This window comes from Crinia signifera, chromosome 1 (genome assembly GCF_055691185.1).
Source record: "Crinia signifera chromosome 1, ASM5569118v1, whole genome shotgun sequence".
Taxonomy (NCBI): Eukaryota; Metazoa; Chordata; class Amphibia; order Anura; family Myobatrachidae; genus Crinia; species Crinia signifera.
In genome coordinates this window covers 447,716,245-447,734,618 of record NC_139217.1, presented here as the reverse complement: position 1 = coordinate 447,734,618, position 18,374 = coordinate 447,716,245, and the positions used below count along the sequence as shown (strand labels likewise).

At 45.6% G+C, this 18,374-nt stretch overlaps 1 protein-coding gene across 1 annotated transcript in view; it reads right to left on the bottom strand.

Annotated features, from left to right (window-relative positions):
* LOC146020815 (complement component C6-like) overlaps positions 1-18,374 on the bottom strand; it is a 50,737-nt gene that overhangs the window by 17,583 nt on the left and 14,780 nt on the right. Inside the window, exons 6-12 of the mRNA XM_083154311.1 lie at positions 17,486-17,633; positions 15,961-16,161; positions 14,805-15,045; positions 14,366-14,488; positions 9,602-9,768; positions 5,072-5,297; positions 2,678-2,849 (exon numbers count right to left, since the gene is read on the bottom strand). Of these exons, the coding sequence (XP_083010437.1) occupies positions 2,678-2,849; positions 5,072-5,297; positions 9,602-9,768; positions 14,366-14,488; positions 14,805-15,045; positions 15,961-16,161; positions 17,486-17,633 (1,278 nt within the window). The remainder of the gene's footprint in view (positions 1-2,677; positions 2,850-5,071; positions 5,298-9,601; positions 9,769-14,365; positions 14,489-14,804; positions 15,046-15,960; positions 16,162-17,485; positions 17,634-18,374) is intronic.

The window sequence follows — 18,374 nt, the reverse complement described above, 5'->3', positions numbered from 1 at the left end:
ATCTCTTTTAAATTCCTCACTGTCTGAGTACTTCTCGACTACTTTTTCAATCTTATTGAGCTCTGTGTCGATTCTAGACAGTTCTTTTTTCCTTTCATTTATGAGAAGTGACATCAATTTGTTAGAGCACTCTTCTAGTGTCCCATTCCATAAGGTCAAGAAGTTTTCATCCCCCATCCCAAATGTGGGAATTTTATTTATCCTTAGACCTCTCGGCACACGCTTGACTTCTAAGTATTTCTCCAATGTGGTGACATCGTACCAACTTTTTAATTCTTTGGTAGCGAGTTTTTCCACATTGTTTAAATGACTAAAATAGTCTTCATCCTCTGACATAAACACTTGCTCGTCCTCCAGAAACATGTTTTTGGCTCTTGCCGTTCTCTTTGTTCTATCATTGAATAACGGCATATTGCTCTTAAAAAGCAGCAAATCACGGGGTAGCTAACAGCAAAATCGGACAAATGGAGAGGATACCCTTTCAATGCGCTACAGGAAATATATGGGCAGCAACTAAGTGAGTCCCCCCTGTTAGTGGGGGAAAAAGGGGAAGAATAGCAGACAATGGACAAAGTGCGCCCTCTTAAAATATATCCACCACCAATAGAACAAATGGTGACAATGCGGTCACAATACAACAAATTTAATGTATAAAACAGATAAAATATAACAATAAAACAATGTATTCATCTGTGTGGAGTCATGGATTCTAAAACGGTCAATCATGCACAAAACCCAACGCGTTTCGTCGTTAAAACGACTTCCTCAGGGGTAACTGTCTAGGTGGTGAAAATAAGCATTATTATTTATACACTAATTGAAGGCTGAGAAATTAACAATATATATATATATATATATATATATATATATATATATATACACTGTAGGCAGATGTTTATTATTTTTCACTGTTTTCTGATTTCATCCATAAGTCTGAGTTTTGTTAGTATTAAGTTGGGATTTCCCGTAATTAGTTTTATACACCGCTCAAATCTACTAACATTATTTAAATCCACAAGAACATAGGAACTTGGCTGGTTGGCTGGTGCGTTATCTACTTCTACTTTATCTCCAGTTTATCGCTTCACCAGGCTTAACCCCTTCAGTGGTAATCCCGAGAATTTTCCGGACTATGCTTCCGTGCCTAGACTGGCAAGCCTGGAAAATTCTCTGTATTGCCATTGTTTAGCGCCGGGCAGCGCCACTATGCTGATCACTGAACTCAGCTAGCTACCTGGCTCCCTCTGCTCGGCCACGCCTCCTCCTCTCCCCGATGGACTGTAATGTCACGCCGGAGGCAGGGCTGGGCAGCGTCGCTGCCCGTCCCCAGGAGACAGCATGGTGTATTTTTTTAGGGAGTGCTACCCCTAAAAAACTCACCCATTGGAGAGTGCTCCCTAAAAAAACAAACAGGGGCAGTGGTACATAGACTCGGTAAGTTGAGAGCTTCGCAGCTTGCTGAGTCAATTTGAATGACCCCCCTGTGCTCAGGGGTTTGTACAATTTTTTATTATTATTTTTTTATAGCTAGGTTGTGGGTGTTATTTTGTCTAAACTATACCAAGCTTAACACATCAAGAAAATTTTAAAACTATCCTCCCTCTGATATCAGCATCAGGGTCAGAAGAGCATGTGCCGAGCTGTGATTGGAGGAGCTCAGCACATGCTGATAAGAAGAGCTCCTGATTGGAAAAGAGGGTCAGGTGCTCCTCTGCAGATCTCACAGCATGGCATGCATTGTCTGTGAGAATGCTTCCTGCCTCTTCTGTAGTCTCTATTTCTCTCTCTTCATATTTCTTCTCTATAATCTGTCCCTCCTCTCTCTGCCCAGCATCTGCCCCCTACTCCCTGTCTGCCCCCTACCCTCTGTCTGCCCAGCATCTGCCCTTACTCCCTGTCTGCCCCCTACCCTCTGTCTTCCCAGCATCTGCCCCCTACCCTCTGTCTGCCCAGCATCTGCCCCCTCTATTTGTGCCCAGCATCTGTCCCCCTCTCTGTTTTCTGGCCAGCATCTGCACCATCCTCTCTGCCCAGCATCTGCCCCTTGTCACTGCCCAGCATCTGTTCCCCCCTTTCTCCTTGCCCAGCACGTCACCCCTTTCTCTCTGCCCAGTATCTGTCCCCTCTCTTAGCCCACCATCTATCCCCTCTTTCTCTGCCAGCATCTGCCACCACTCTTTGCCCAGCATCTGTCCCCCCTCTCTCTGCCCAGCATCTATCCCCTCTTTCTCTGCCAGCATCTGCCACCACTCTTTGCCCAGCATCTGTCCCCCCTCTCTCTGCCCAGCATCTGTCCCCCCTCTCTGTGTGCTTTAGGCTGTGTACTCTGCACACAGCTGTATCACTGTATCTGGTATTGTCTATGAATCAGACACATTATTATCCTATAACATTGTCATGTTATAGGATAATACACAATATATTGTCCGGTACTTTGTGTTACATTTTGGGGTCACATCCTGAACACTCTTCTTTAATTGGACAGAATGCGCATTAAGCTATTCCCGTTTAATGACTTATGCTGGGCCTGGTTTTAGCGTGCCCCTAACCTGCGCAAAATTACCTTTCTACACAACGTCTGCTCAGGGCAACTCAAATCTACAGAACAGTCATTTCAATCATCTATAAAAATATAATACAAAGTAAAATGTATAGCATTCAAAATCATGTTACCTACTTGCTTTCAAACAGGCTGACGGAACAGTGCCCTTCCTGTGTCTGCGGACCCTCACAGGCTTTGCCCCCATTACGGGGTGCAGGGTTGTTACATTCTCTTGTCCTTCTTTTAGTGGAGGAACCATCACAGGCGCTCCATTCGGACCAGCAGCTCCAGGATCCATCAACTACAACTGGTGGATGTACAATATGATTCAGCATTGTGCATCTTATCATCATTGCATGGATAAAGGACTCTTCACTTTAACTAAGCTGCAATGTCACCAATACAACGAAAACCCAACGGTCAGTTACTGGGGGCAATATGACCAGCAGAGGGGGCTCTGTATGAGATCGCAGAAGTGCCCATGGGTGGGAACAGGGGGGAAAATACAGACTGGCCTGTCCGATAGACATAGTATAGACCAGGGGTAGCCAACTCCAGTCCTCGAGAGCTACCAACAGTTAATGTTTTCCAGGTCTCCCCCCAGAATCACAAGTGAAGTATTTAGCTCCACCTGTGGATCTTTAAATTGTGTCAGTCAGTAATGAGTGCACCTGTGCACCTGCGAGGTAAGCTGGAAAACGTGAACTGTTGGTAGCTCTCGAGGACTGGAGTTGGCTACCCCTGGTATAGACCTATAAGACAAGGGGCCAGTGTGAGATGTGAAGTCTAGGTGGGAAACCCTTTATTGGGGGGGGGGTCCCCCACTTCCCCAGGTACTCTGTCCAGGGCTGACCAGTCCCGGTGCTCAAGTGATTGCAGGGGGACCCCGGCTGTGGCATGACACTGCTGACTGTTGGAGCCCAGTGCTAGTTCCAAAGTACAGGGGGACCCCTACGTTTATTTTTAGATTTGGAACCAGGACTGGTCCAGGAGCCTGGTGCTGGTTTCTTAAATACGGGGGGGGGGGGGGATCATAGTGAACCAGGACTAGCTCATTGAGTGTGGGGCAGGTTATGCTTGGGGGGGGGGGGGGGGGGCAGGCCATTTTTTATTTTGTTTACTTTTATACATCTTTTGGGACAGAACCATGCACACATCTCACTATCTCACTGATCTGTGCATGGTTCTCCCAAACTCGCCAGGCTGAACCTGGTCTATTTGTTTTGCAATAGTTTTTTGGTCATTTTAAGGGTACGAATTGAAAATTTGCACCCTATTGCAATTGTGATTTTGATGTTTTCTATGAGAAAACATTTGGATCCAATTTTGAATGTGCAATTTTTTAGACAGGTCAAGATGTGTTAATTTTACCACAATTCGCACGTTATTGCAGGTGCAATTTTTGAAAACATGCAAATTCGCCCGTTTTGTCTACAAAAATCACACGTCTAAAAATTGCACCCTATTACATTTTGCCCCCCCCCCCCAACTGAAATAGAACTCCCATCTTTGTCAACTTTCCATGAAGTGTACTGATGTTGTATGTTTGTTCTCTTTGTATTTTTGCAAACTGGGCCTTATTCTAATTTCGAAGAAAAGCCAAAAAAGCAAGTAACTGTACATTGCAGCATCATACCTCCCAACTTTGTGTGACCTGCCATATCAGAGGTCCGAGAAGGGGGAAGAGCCACTGGAGGGATGGGCATGGCCTCCGATGGGCATGGCCTCCGACTCACATTTTTGTCATTTATGGGGTGTGTCCAGCGCTCCCCAAACAGCTTGGCAGCCCCTGGCTCCCCTCCCTACACTGTTTGCAGGCGCACAATATCTATTCAGTAATCACTGCCTGCCCCCCCCCCCCCCCTACTCCCACATCACTGCGACCTGCGAGTGGGACAGGGGGACAGTGTCTAACTAGCTAAACTCTCCTGCTGTAATCGGGAAAGTTAGAAAGTTCTGTATACCACCAAATCTGTTCCTGATAAAGAGTTACTTGCTTTTCTTGCATTACTTCCATATCAGAATCATACCCAGGGCCGCCAATAGGGGATGCTGTGGGTACAGCTATCCCGGGCCCCAGCCTCTGGAAAGGCCCGGGCAGCTAATTTTGCCCACCGCATCACCCCCCCCCCCCCCCGACTGCCACCACTGTGCTGCGCTCAGTGCACTGAACAAAGCAGGTCCTGGAGTGCAGACTTATTCAACCCAGAATGCCGGCGGCCAATTAAAAAGCTGCACCGGCTTTTGAGCCAATCAGAGCTCACGTACCGGCAGCCAATCAGAGCGGCTGCGGTACGCGAGCATTGGTTGACTCACCAGCCGGTGCTGCATTTTAATTGGCCTCCGGCATCCTGAGTTGTAGAAGCTCTGGGACCTCTGGGACCTCTGGGCAGCAGCTTAGTGGAAGAGGAGATAGGGGAGCAGGAGCCGAGTTATGATAAGTCAAGTGAGGAGGGGGAGACCGGGGCCCAGACTGGAAATGAGTCCAGAGACCCAAAATTCATGATGGCAGCTCTGAGTAGTAGGTACCTGAACTGTATTCTGGAGCTTGTTTTATACAGCTGTTCCCATATGTCCCAGCCTGACACACGCAGAGGCACTCTGTGTCCACTAAAACCGTTCTGGCATTATTAGGACATGGCGAACAGCGACATGGATCAAACGTTCCGGCATATTCCTCAAATGCTTTAATAAGGTTGCGTCGTTTCGTCACCGCACATGGAATTCCAGTTACTAAATCCAAGATTGGCTTCAACTGGAAAAATAAAATCCATTAAAAAACATTTGTTAGAAATTGTAACAGCCTCAAATAAAATTCTAATGATCATTTATACATTTAATTAATTTTGAGGCAAAGTTCTACACTAAGCAGAGTCATATTTACACTTAAGGGGCCCTAGGCAAGAAACCAGTTTGGGGCCCTCCTCCCTCCAACAATCCATAGCACTATATTTTTGGTGCTGATTGCAGGTGGCATTGATACAGAACGTTGGCATGTGCACAGTCTACCGATAAATTGGTATTGTGTACAAATCTCAGTACTTATTTCCTAACACGGCGCCCATCTCATTGATTGTATGCCTTAAGTTTAAGGTACTTAAGGCATACAGTCAACGCGATGGACCTGATTTTCTGTCAATCACCTGCTAATCTGCCGGTGAAAGAGAAAATCGCGTTGATCGCGTCCATCGTGGCCCATTATAATGGGCCGCGATGCGACCAACGCGATCAATGCGATCAACGCAAGTTTACATAGGGGACAATGGGAAATGGACCAATATGGGCAATTTCTCATTGAGTATGGTTATAAAGTATGGATAATGCCCCCCCATTGTTAACGCCACCCCACTATTGAAGTCAACCCGAAGCGTGGCGAGCACTCCTCCGACCTTTTCATACCCCCACTTTCCATGTCGGCATGGAGTTGATTTTATAAAGTGTGGCGAGCGCAGCGAGCCCCCGAGCCCGAAGCGAGCGGACGCGTATACCTGTGAAGTTATGCCTTTCCCCTCGCGGGGCTCGCTGCGCTCGCCACGCTTCGGGCTCGGTGGCTCGCTGCGCTCCCCACACTTTATAGAATCAACTCCACGCCGACGTGGATAGTGGGGGTATAAAAAGGTCGGAGGACGCGTACTGCCGCCCCTCGTGGGCTCGCTGCGCTCGCCACGCTTCGGGTTGGCGTCAATAGTGGGGTGGCGTTAAAATTGGGGGGCATTTAAAACATGAGGGGGGTTTTCTATTAAAATGGGGGGTTTGGGGGCTTTTTACATTGAAATCAATGTAAAATCGGGTCTCAGGGAACATTTTACATTGATTCCAATGTAAAAATCGGGTCGATTGCATCGATCGCATCGCAAGCGAATTGGTTGGCATGCGATGCGATCGACGCAATTTTTCCGACCCGATCAATACAATCAAAATCGCGGGCGCCGTGCTAGGAAATAAGTACCCAAATCTCAATCAGGCTCTTGTTATTATGGCAGTAGGCTTATTACCTGTGTCACATTTACAGTAAACTCACTGCCCACATACAGTGCATGAGACCATTTAGAGTGTCAAATTGTTTTATCCTATCAAAAAACATCAAAGGAATTTTGGGAGTGCGGGCAGGACCATGTGATGTCACAACGTCATCCCAGTGCTCCTCTAGGAACGTTTTGGATGGCCAGGATATCTTTAAGGGACTCTTTGGGATCTGCTGGGCCCTTGGGAGGTGCCTAGGTTGCCTTGTGGAAAATTCTCCTCTGACACTAAGCAGGCCTCTCCGACATGTGTTCTAGGCATGACTTTTAATGAAGAAGCATATCCTATGTGGGCCGGTGCAAGGGGTGGGGGTGGAGGCCCCCCGGTGCCGGGGGGTGGGGGGTACCTGTTGCGCCATCTGGGGAGCGGGCAGGGGGTCCATGCTGGTGTCTGACAGGAGCCTGCAGTGGTGTCTTTGCTGCGCGGGTACCTGCGGCGCTGTGTATAAAGCTGGCGGCGGGGGGGGGGTCCCTGCAGTGAATACACTGGCCGCACGCTGATTGGCTGAATCTCAGCCAATCAGCGTGCGGACAGTTTTTTCAATCCCGGCAGCACTTCCCATGCCGCCGCATAGCCCGGCGGATAGCGCTAGTTATCTCTTATTCACTGCAGGGACCCCCCACCACCGCCAGCTTTATACACAGCGCCGCAGGTACCCGTGCGGCAAGGACACCACTGCAGGCTCCTGTCAGAAGCCGGCATGGACCCCCCTGCCTGCTCCCCAGACGGCACAGCGGGTACCCCCTTTGCACGAGGGGTGAACTGCCGCCCTCCAGTGGCCGGTGCCCTAGGCAAATGCCTAGACCTGCCTAAAGGTGGCTGCGGCCCTGCCTATGTCATGTAGGCCAGCATAGTCTAACTTCCCAAAAATGTTGCTTCTTCAGGTGCCCAGAACCATTTCCTTGTAACAGTGAGAATTATTCGGTACTTATGTATTATCTGGGCTACCATGTTAAATGCACCCCATTTTTTCATACCCCTACTATCCAACTACGCATGGAGTTGACTTTATATAGTGTGGCGAGCGCAGCGAGCCACCGTACCCGAAGCGTATCGAGCCCCGCGAGGGGACGCGGTCTCATAAGAAAAACGGGAGCCCAGATATTACATAAGTACCAATTATTCTAATAATCTATAGCACAAATATGTAAATGTGGCATTTAAGGTGTGTCCAAATTAGAGATGTGCAGGTTCTGATTTACTCTGATTTACTCTGATTTCAAAGCAGGATCTTATTGGCTATCCCAAATCACATGTCAGTTGTTGACAGTTGATAGCCAATTAGGTCCTGCTTTGAAATCAGAGTAAATCAGAGCCTGCACATCTCTAGTCCAAATGAAAGGGAGACTTTTGCTGTAGCGGCGTTGTATCTAATTGCAGTGGTTTAATGTGTTTTCCGATAGATGGTTTTATGTTTTTCCCAGTTGCGCATGTGTAGTGAACTTCTCTTCCTTTTTTTCATTCTTAGAAAAGTCGTTTTGCGCAGTTGGATGTATGATGGATTCCTCCAGTTCAGCTCAAAGAGACATTATTCAATTTCTTCATGCAGAAGAAATTTATTGTAAGATGAAGCCGGTTTCCAGAGAGTAATGTCTTCCACGATGCATCATATTCTGGTGGTGTCAGTGTTAAGTGGCGGGATGCAAAAGCATCAAGGCCTTGCCCTTACCCGACATGCGCACATTGTCTCCAACCCTGCTACGATTTCATTCGTCAGAATCATCATCTCCCCACACGTGACATTGCTGCTGCACAACAAGTTTGGTTATGGCAAAGTTGGTGCACAGTGGATGCCCAAGCATCTGTCAGAGAATCAGAAGTTGGCGAGAATGTGTGTGTTTTTTGACACATCTCTTTTGGTACATGGAGCAAGGATCGGATTTCATTGCCAAGGTTGTCGCATGTGATGAGCATGGAGTGGCGGCATCTCAGCTTCCCTCATCCAAAATAAGTCAACTCTAGCTAGAAGGCGAGAAAAGTGATGCTCAGTTTATTTTTTAATGAAGAAGGACCTCTACTCATCGACTGGCTGGAATGGGATGGAACGGTTAAGCTGTACGGTACCGCAAGACGTTGTGGGGCTGAGACATCAAAAACAAGCGCAGAGGCAAGCTCTTGAAAGGGATAGTGCTGCTCCAGGACAACGCTAGGTCACATGTGGTCAATAAGACCCTCGACCTTCTGGCACAATTTCGATAGGAGGTCCTGAAACATCATCCATACAGCCGCAATATCTCCCCATGTGACTCCCATATCTTTGGCCCCTTATAAAGATAACTGAAAGGTCAACGGTTCACCTGTGACAAGGAGGTGCCATGCCACCATGGAAAACTGTATCCTTCAGCAACCCCGGAGGATCTTCACTGAAGCCATCCTCTCCCTTCCTACACACTGGAATCAGTGCATCAAAGTCAATGGCAAATATGTGTATGGCCAGCACTCTGTGAGCTTCTGGACATGCCCTCAGCCCCTCAGTAGCAATGGGCAGGGGGGACTCCCAACTGCCCCCTCCCCCCACTGAATGACACTGACAGTCCCAAAAAACAAGACTGTCCCACAAAAAATTGGGACAGTTGGAGGTATGTCGTTACCATAGTTGCAAGGAGTACTATGGGTCCTAGAGCTAAGAGTGACCTCACCCTTGTGTAGTACGAAGAGACCTTTATAAACTTTTGCTATGGGGCCTACAAATATCTAGATCCACCACTTATTAATACAGTAGCCAGGCATATGCATGTGGCTCATACATTATGACCATCATTGACAATGGAAGGTAATATACAATAAACAATCCCTAGAACATTTCCAAAGACATACATTATGTAGACAAGATAACAATTAAATATTTTTAAATATGTAGAGGTCAGAAGACAGTCAGATATAGGACATGTACCATGTAAGGGCACTCATGTAGCTTAAGACGTGTAAAAAAATGCAAAAATGACCAAAACATTCAAAACATAAAAAAAAAAATCTTTCTATAATTGAGCAGAAAAATATCAAAATATCTTATTTCTTAGGAAAATTTAGTCTTACCTCAAATTTCACCATGACCGGGTTGTCTGCCACAGACTCAACCCACTCTGTATAAACTTGATGCCCAGGGAAGGACCCCTTTTTCTGCCAGGCCAGTTTAGCTGCATATTCAGACCGTCCGCCTTTTGTGAGCGAGACAGACTTCTCTGATGACTGTAGAAATGAACCTGATCAGGATGAAATGGTGGGAAGAGACATGGCGGAAGGAATTAGTCTGTGGTATGCAAAACACAGGTAGATATATTTAAATGAATTCAGCTCTTTTTGGGACTTTTAGCAATAGCTTTATGTTAGTCACAGAGGATATTTCCCGAAGCATAAGCACCTCCATTTTGGGGAAGTGCCGAGATTTCCTTCTTGGTCAAAGCTGTGGTGACTGGCATGTCTATATAAGAAACTGTTAATAAATAAATAACAAATAAATGTCCCCATGGGTTCATAGACAGATTAAAGGGGGGGGGGCGGACACAGGGAATACTGTACCCTGGGCCCCCTCTTTCAGGGGGACGCCGTTCGGTGTACAGTGACATCACTAGCTATCCTGATGCCTGTCCCAATGTGTAAGTAGTACAGAGGCTGCTGCTATTCTTGCACATGACAAAATAGATGATATAATAGATTTAATTTTTCTATGTGCATTTTAAGGTTGTTGTTTAAGTTGTATTTGTTCCACTTCAAGAAAACTTTATAAAATAACTGTCTCTCATTTAGGTGGAGCTATACATAGTATCCAGGCATTATTGCACTATTAGTTTAAATATAATATACTCCAGTGGTTTAAAAGTAATAAACAAAACCCAGACAGGACAGAATCCTCTCTACAGGAACATCTATTTTCAGTGGTGCATGCATGAGGGGGATCTAAGTACCCTGAAACACCTGCTGACAGACAAAAAAAAAGTTTTAAATAATTTTAAACCCACTGACGCGACCCGCAATTAAGCCCCGCCCTGGAAATTAGCCCCGTCCTTTTTCAAACTTTCACGAATAGTGGGTTGTGAAGAAAACAGATATCCTACCAAGCATTTACCTCCCCCTGGGCAAAGAAAATGTAACTCCCCCTGGGCAATGAGCATTTAACTCCTCCTGGGCAACGAGCATATAAGCGCCATATGACAATGAGCATGGAACCCATGGCAACGAGCATGTAATCCCCCTGGCAACAAGCATGGAACCCGCTATGGCAAGGAGCATGTACTCCCCCTGGCAACAAGCATGGAACCCCTGTCAACGAGCATGTACTGTAGGTAAGTGCTGTGGAATTTGTATGCGCTATATAAGAAACTGTTAATAAATAATAATAATAAATAAAAGTGTCACCAACAATGTGATTAATCGCAGAAACATTATGCAATTAATCGCATTTAAAAATTGTATTAATTTCCCAGCTAGGGGCTTTTTGTGATTGCCCCTCTGTCAGAGTACCGGTGGCGAGGATTCTGATGTCGGTATACTGACCGTCGAGATCGCGACCGTCGGCCAATCATGCCACATCCAGATATTATGTATATTATTTTTGTATGCATTTACACTTGTTTAATGGACCAGGTACAGTATATACCGATTCACCTCAGTCTCCACCCCATGCGTCACTCCACCCCTCTCTGGAAACCCTCCCCTGCAAATCCTGCGTTTGACCCTGCTCTTAATTTATGACTGCAATCACCTTTGTTGAAATTCCTCTATTATAAATGAAATAGTTCAGCACAGGTGACACCAATCATATATTAAGAAGGAAGTCCAGGTAGAGAGGATTTGGGGGTTATTCAGACCTGATAGCTGCTCTATGACATTGCAGAGCCCTGCAATCAGATAGAGGCCACTCACCAGAGTGATAAGCACGCAGATCAGCAGCTAGCTGCAAATACATATGCAACTACAGTAACTCACCATAGAATGATTTTCCCAGAGTGTGTAGCATGTGGCGTAACCGGGAACCTATGCTTCCTGTGTGACAGAAACAGGTTGACCACAGGACCGCGAGTATGAGAGCGGACTGCAGCACCGCAGGCTTCCCTCATCGATCTGGAGGCTCTCGCCCATTTCAAACTGGTGAGCCAATCAGAGCTCGTGGTCCAGCAGCCAATCACTGTTGTTGTCGATACGCAAGCTCTGATTCGCTCAGGAGCCACTCCACATTTGAAATGGCTGAGAGCCTTTGGAGGGGTGGGGGAAGCCCGCGGCAATGCACTCCACTATTGTATACTTGCAGCGACGGAGGGGATGGGGAAGCCTGTGGTGCTCTCCTCCTCTCAGTGGTGGCGTTGTAGAAGAATGTGGCAGCGCACAGCAGGGGATGCAGGGTAGTATGTCGTACCGGAAAAATAAAGTATTTTTTAAAGGTACACCGTACCGCGCTGCATGTGTCCTAACAGTTGCTTGGTGTGACGGCTGCCATCATAAACATTTTATATGGCATGCTGAATGGTGGATAGTAGCAACTATCACCCAACTATCCACCAATCAGAGTAATGCCCCTTTCACACTGCATCCTCGACCCGAGTTATTGCCGGGCTGATGACCATCCATGGTCGAGGTGCGGTGTGAAAGCAACATTTTTCATTTCCCATTTTGCTATACAGTGTGAAGAGGTATCCTGAGTCCTGTTCACACTATGGAGGAGGCAGTGCTTGGAGAAGAGCTGCCTCCTCCCTCCACCTCCCCCACCCCCAATGAAGCACCGCCGCTACAAACCGCACCATCTGACGTCAGCGATCCAGCTTATTGTGGGAGCTAAACATCACAAATGCCGGGTAGCTGACGTTCATAAAAGGTCAGATGTTTTTGGTTCTGGATAAGTGCGGCCAGTAAAAAATAGGATCCAGGTGTTTTACTCATGTAATGCGAGCCAAGTTAGAAAATCAGACACAAAACAGCTCTATAAAGTCGGACATATTTAGAGATAGGTTTTTTTTTTACACATTGACCGCACTTTTGAAACAAAGTTTTTTTAAATAATTTATAACCATGAAAATCAAAATATACTTTGATCTCACACAATGGCACACAAGCAGTTTCTGCTGATTAAAATGATATGCAGCATGCCTATATTTTGTGTGTAATTGCAACTGTATTTGCATGCAAAATGTTATGCTACAGTGTTTTCCAGCCAAACACTGTAACATAATTTGATGTGGCGATGCAGCAGCAAATGCACACATAATATAAACATGTTGCAGCTGCATTGGCATACCAGATTATGTTACAATGTTTAGCAGGAAAACACTGTAGCTGCTAAAAGCTGGGGGCCCAGGTGCCAGTGATAGCCAAGAAGCTAGGAGCAGCTAAATAGTTCCTTTTTGGAAAAGAAATCCATGCGGTCTCTAGGGCTCATAATGGAAAATATTGTGTGTGTGTGTGTGGGGGGGGGGGGGGGGGGGGTAGCATGCCCTTTAAGAGACCGCTCCCAACAGTGTGTAAGCTCATGGTGGGCAGAAACCTCCCTGCTCCACTGGAGGATTCTGGCCTTCCTCCCTGATCTCACCTTGGACACATGTGTTGCGGTTTGACAGGTGTTCTTTAAGCAAAATCAAATCGACAACCTGTCAAAATTGATGCATGTGTACACCCCTTATATTCAGGGGCGTAACTATAGCACCGCAGGGGGGGGGGGGGGTGCTGTGCATGTGGGATGCCGGGGGGCTGCGGTGCTATATTACTGCCCCCGCCCCCCATCCCCTGCAGGCTTACCCGTCTGCGCGTCCCGGCTCCCCTCCTGGCTTCAATCAATTCTGTGGAGACGGACCATGATAAAATGGCCGCCCCATAAAGCAGACAGTTCTCTGATTTTATCGTGGTCCGTCTGCATAGAATTAATTGAAGCCAGGAGGGGAGCAGGGACGCGCAGACAGGTAAGCCTGCGGCGATGGGGGGGGGGACGAGGCCGGCGGGGAGGGGGGGAAGCGCCCCCCCCCCCATTAACGGTGGGGCGCCCCAAACCAAGCTACGCCACTGCTTATATTTTAACCCAAATATCCACTAAAAATGCAGATGTCGCTCCTATTTGTTATATCAATTCATATGAAAAATGTTGTGAAAAAGAATATTTTATTTCCTATATAAGGTGACATTACAGGTCATTATGAAGAATAAAAATGTTTGCTCTGCAAATTTCACACTATTTTGACAAATTCACTTGGCACGGTTAAAGGTTGACATTTTCACTGAGTCTACATTTTATTCCAACCAATATTTCAAACTATATATATTGACGGTGAAATTTAATAGTATGAAAGATTCAGAAAGTGAAAGATTTGTTAAGAAATCTCCATATTTTTTTTTAAAGCGGCAATCATTTACACTGCACAACCAGTTTGATTTAGAAAAACTGGAGATTTCTTAACAAATCTCTCACTTTCTGAATCTCTCATCCTATTAAATGTCACCCTGAATGTCCATGTCTGATTATGCACCTGTCAACATTTTTGCTGTCTACAAATTGAGGTCCACATGCAAAAGTATGTGAAAATCAGAAAGTGAGAGATTTTGGGGGAGTTTTCCCTTTTTTTTTTAGCGGAAAACATTTACACTGCAAAACCAGCTTGATTTTGCCATGAAAATGATTGCTGGTTTTAAAAAAAATGGGAAAAAAAACTCCCCCAAATTCTCACACAATTTTACATTTGGCCAGCCCCTGATTGTCAACATATAGTCCATGTCAACATTCTGGTCGTCTAAATATTGTACATGTCAACATTATAATGTCTATGTTTTCAATCTATACATTTTGACTGTCAAGCAATATATCCGTCCCGCCCCACTTGCCTTCATAGCGCTCTGTCATCTTGTTCGTTGTGCATTTGTTCTTTGAGTTAGTTATTGTCCAAAACAAAATCCTAATGCGCGTTTCCCATGTTGAACATTCTGTTGATTCTTCTTGAGTCAGCCCTGTTAAAAAAAATGGGGCAATTGTCACAGGGTCTGAGTTTGCCGGAGATCTCTGATCTCAGAGATTTTTCTAAAACCGGTAATCATTTACAAGACAAAACCAGTGTGCCGCTTTAAAAGAAAATTAATAAAATTCAATTTTAGCAGGTTTTTATCAAATTTTCTAGATTTGTATCTATGATTATAAATATTTTTTTAAATCAGTTTTTAACAGAACGAAAAACCGAATCCAAACCAAAACGAAAACATTGTGATGAAATAGAAGCAATACATGGAGTGTGTCACTGCCGTAGGATTATCCCTATGACGGCCTTACCTGAATTCTTCAGTTCTTCTGCACTATACTGGTAGAGAAGGTCGTACGATCCACCCATTGAGCCTTTAGTGATGTAATGGGTGCCAAAATTATCAAATATTCTACTATACAGAGGATAGTTGTATTCCAAGGGAAGGTGATAGAGATCCGCCAGAAAGATATTTGATAGCCAGAGATTGTCCGTCTTCATAGCGAAATCTGATACCGAGATCACTTTATTGACCCTAATAAAATTAGAGTTCTAAAAAAGAAAACATATATTTAGTGTCTTTTCTTTATTAACATCAGACAGATTGCATTACATTTGTTACAAATCTATTAAATAAAGAGTAACTGGCATGAAACTATGATTGCAACATTTAAGTACTGTAGGCCTAGTTACTACCAGTGCTATTTAACCTACTTCATTGGCCATCTTCCGGTTGGGCAATGAAAGTGAATATACTGTATGGGGCATCTAGCATCCACATTGTTCCTATCTGCAATTCAAGTTAACATGGTTATGGGGCAAGTAAGTTAATTTAAGGGGAGGGGGTTACTGACTGAACGGGGGCTGGGCTAGGGCAGCAGAATTACATTACAATATAACGAGGGGGAGGGGGTGGCAAAAAGAACCAAAAATTTTGAGGGGGCACAAAAATCAAATAAGTATATCACAGGGCAGGGCGGAACCATCGCCTGTGCAGCCCAAGGAGATCAAGGGGCCTGAAGCCTTTGCTGTCTGCACCTCTTGCCACCACCGCAGTCATTTCAGCTTTTTTAAAATCTTTAAGCGGTGGCATTATCCCAAGTCACAACTTGTCAGCCGGGTCCAGGGTACCTCCCGTCCTGGGGCCCGCTGCAGATGCCTTGTGGTGCCGTAAAAAGAAAGTGTAATAATAAGGATCATTTGACACTCCCTCCCTGACTAGCGGAGAAGAGAGATGCAGATTCCGGGCGGCCTGTGGCAGTGAAGATGCTGGGAGCCGCAGAAGATGGGCGGGCGGCTGAAGAGAGCGGTGGACTCAATTCTGTCACTACCCTAAAAACAGCTTTCAGAGGATTGCTGCATTAGGGCTATTTAATAATTGAGTAGCGCAGCAGATGTGAGCAGATCACTGCCTTGAGCCCAAGTTCTGAAGAACACATCATCACTGAAGCAATATAATAACTTTACCTTTTTGTTAGAGGCTTGTACAGTTTCCTTAAAAGATGATGCTGATGTCCATTTCGAGCTGGATTTCGCACTGAATAATATTGGAATTCCAAAAGAGCCACCTCCAGAAGATTGTACTGACTGACTGCTGCTACTGTCACGCCTAAAGCCATTCAGGCTGTCATAGAAATTAGAGACTACATCATCTGCTTCGTTCCCCACCTTTGGGAAGACATGTCAAAAATATGTCAAAATGTTAGTACTGAATAACAAAATATTATTATTTCTTTGCAAGGCGTTCATTGAAATTCTCATTGCCATCTCTTTGTGGCCATGTGCATCCAGTACTCCCTATTCCAGTAGTTCCCACTGTGTGCCGTGGCATACTGACGTGCCTCGGGACACTGTCAGGGTGGTATCCGCACTGATCATAGACTGACTCATGATAGACAGACATATGGTCGACCACTAATGGTCGACAGTCAAATGGTTGACAGGGTCAAACGGTCGACAGTCAAAAAGTCGACAGGGTATTACAGTCGACACACAATAGGTCAACAGGGTCTAAGGTCGACATGGAAAAGGTCAACAGGATTCAAAGGTCGACAAGCAATAGGTCGACATGGTCAAAAGGTTGACATGGTCAAAAGGTCGACATGAAAAAGGTCAACATGCATTTTTTTACACACTTTTCAGCCGACATGTGCCGACAGGCGGTATTTCATGCCCTACCATCCACTAGGGCGTGGAGGGAGAATAAAATAGTGTGCTGAGCGCAGCAAGGCACCAATCCCAAAGCATGCAGAGTGCAGCGAGCCATGCGAGGGGACGCGGTACACTTGGACGGTGTCCTATGTCGACCTATGTCGACATGGACAGTAAATCAAACTTTCAGATCTAACTAACCTTTTAGCAGCTACAGTAATCCTGGTGCCGTCTATCCCCAACAACCAATCAGAACCCTGACTCTCATCAACCTGGGCTGATCTCCCCATTTCCTGCCCCCTATTCTCAACCGGTGAGCTGAACTGTCCATTCTCTATTCGTTTCTTGCTATGATTATACAGCTACTGCTACCATTAAATTAATACTGCAGAGCTAACTGCTGTTTTATTATCATATATAGTGAAAGACTAACAATGATCCTTACCACTAGTATGGGGGGGGGGGGGATTTAAGCGTTGCGCTCGCCGGCGGCCACTAGATTGTTCTTGTCAGAGCAATTCCAGTGTTGTTCCATTCCAGCGCTGACATTCCTGTTATGTTGTTCTGTCATTTTAGTAAAGGCTCTTCCCATTTCCTCTCTGCATCTCCCCCAAATTCATCTTTCTGGTCCTTAGTTTATTTACATGGCTCCTCCCTTTTCTCCGCTCCCCTCTGCATGCATCACTGCATCTTTCTCTGCCTCCACCCTTTGCTCTAAGCCACCTCCCCCTAACTACAGTACCTCTCTCTTTCCTCTGTGTTCCCTCCTAGGCCCTAGATAACTCTACAATATCAACACCTGTATACACATCAATTTAACAAAAAAATGAACACAATATACCTGAAATGTGATACTTTCTAGATTGGCAGGAAGGCGATACAACTTTCTACTTGGTCCTGTTCCGTTTCCTGAAACTGTTTTTCGATTTCCACCAAAGTAATTGTTATCGAAAATCTCACCTGCGCTTTCACCGGACAGGTAGTTATACCTATAAGCACAGCATACAGGATATATATAGTGGGGAAACATACATTAAATGAAAAGTGGATACACAATCTCACACATGAAGATGATGGATGGGAGGGATTTGGAAAAATATAAATGAACATTTGTGATAGAGAGGTGGAGAAGAGGATACCTGCATTTCCCAATAGGGAAGTATATCTTCCATTCTATTAACATCCATGCATATATCATCCACCACCTGGGGTATAAAGAGGCAGAGAAGAGGATTTGCCTGCTCACAAAAGAGACGTACTGTATTTTGAGCGCCTGGGGAGGGAGCTACCGTCTGTATTTATTACATGTTCCAATGCATTTAGGTGCGGGAGCCACCTTTAAGGTTGATAATAGGGACGTGCACCAGCCACTTTTCACGTTTTGGAGGAGCAGTGGGCTATTGGTGCAGCACTGAGTTGGTTTGTGAGTGTGCTGTGTATCTGTTTTTATCAGTTTTATATCTAATAAGACCACTATCTGGCTTGATCGTGTTTACCACCAGGCGAGGAGCAGTGGGCGATTCGGCAGCCTTCGGCAGGCAGTGGCAGATAGGGAATATCCTCATCTGCATTACAATGTCTGTGAATGTGACACAGTTATCTGTGCTTAAGGTACAGTGCCTGCATTAACAACACTGCAGAATGGCTTCCCGGAGACACATGTAACACCCTATCTAAGGCAGTAGATGCACCAGCAGAGAGGTTTTTATATGTACGGCAGTAGAATGGAA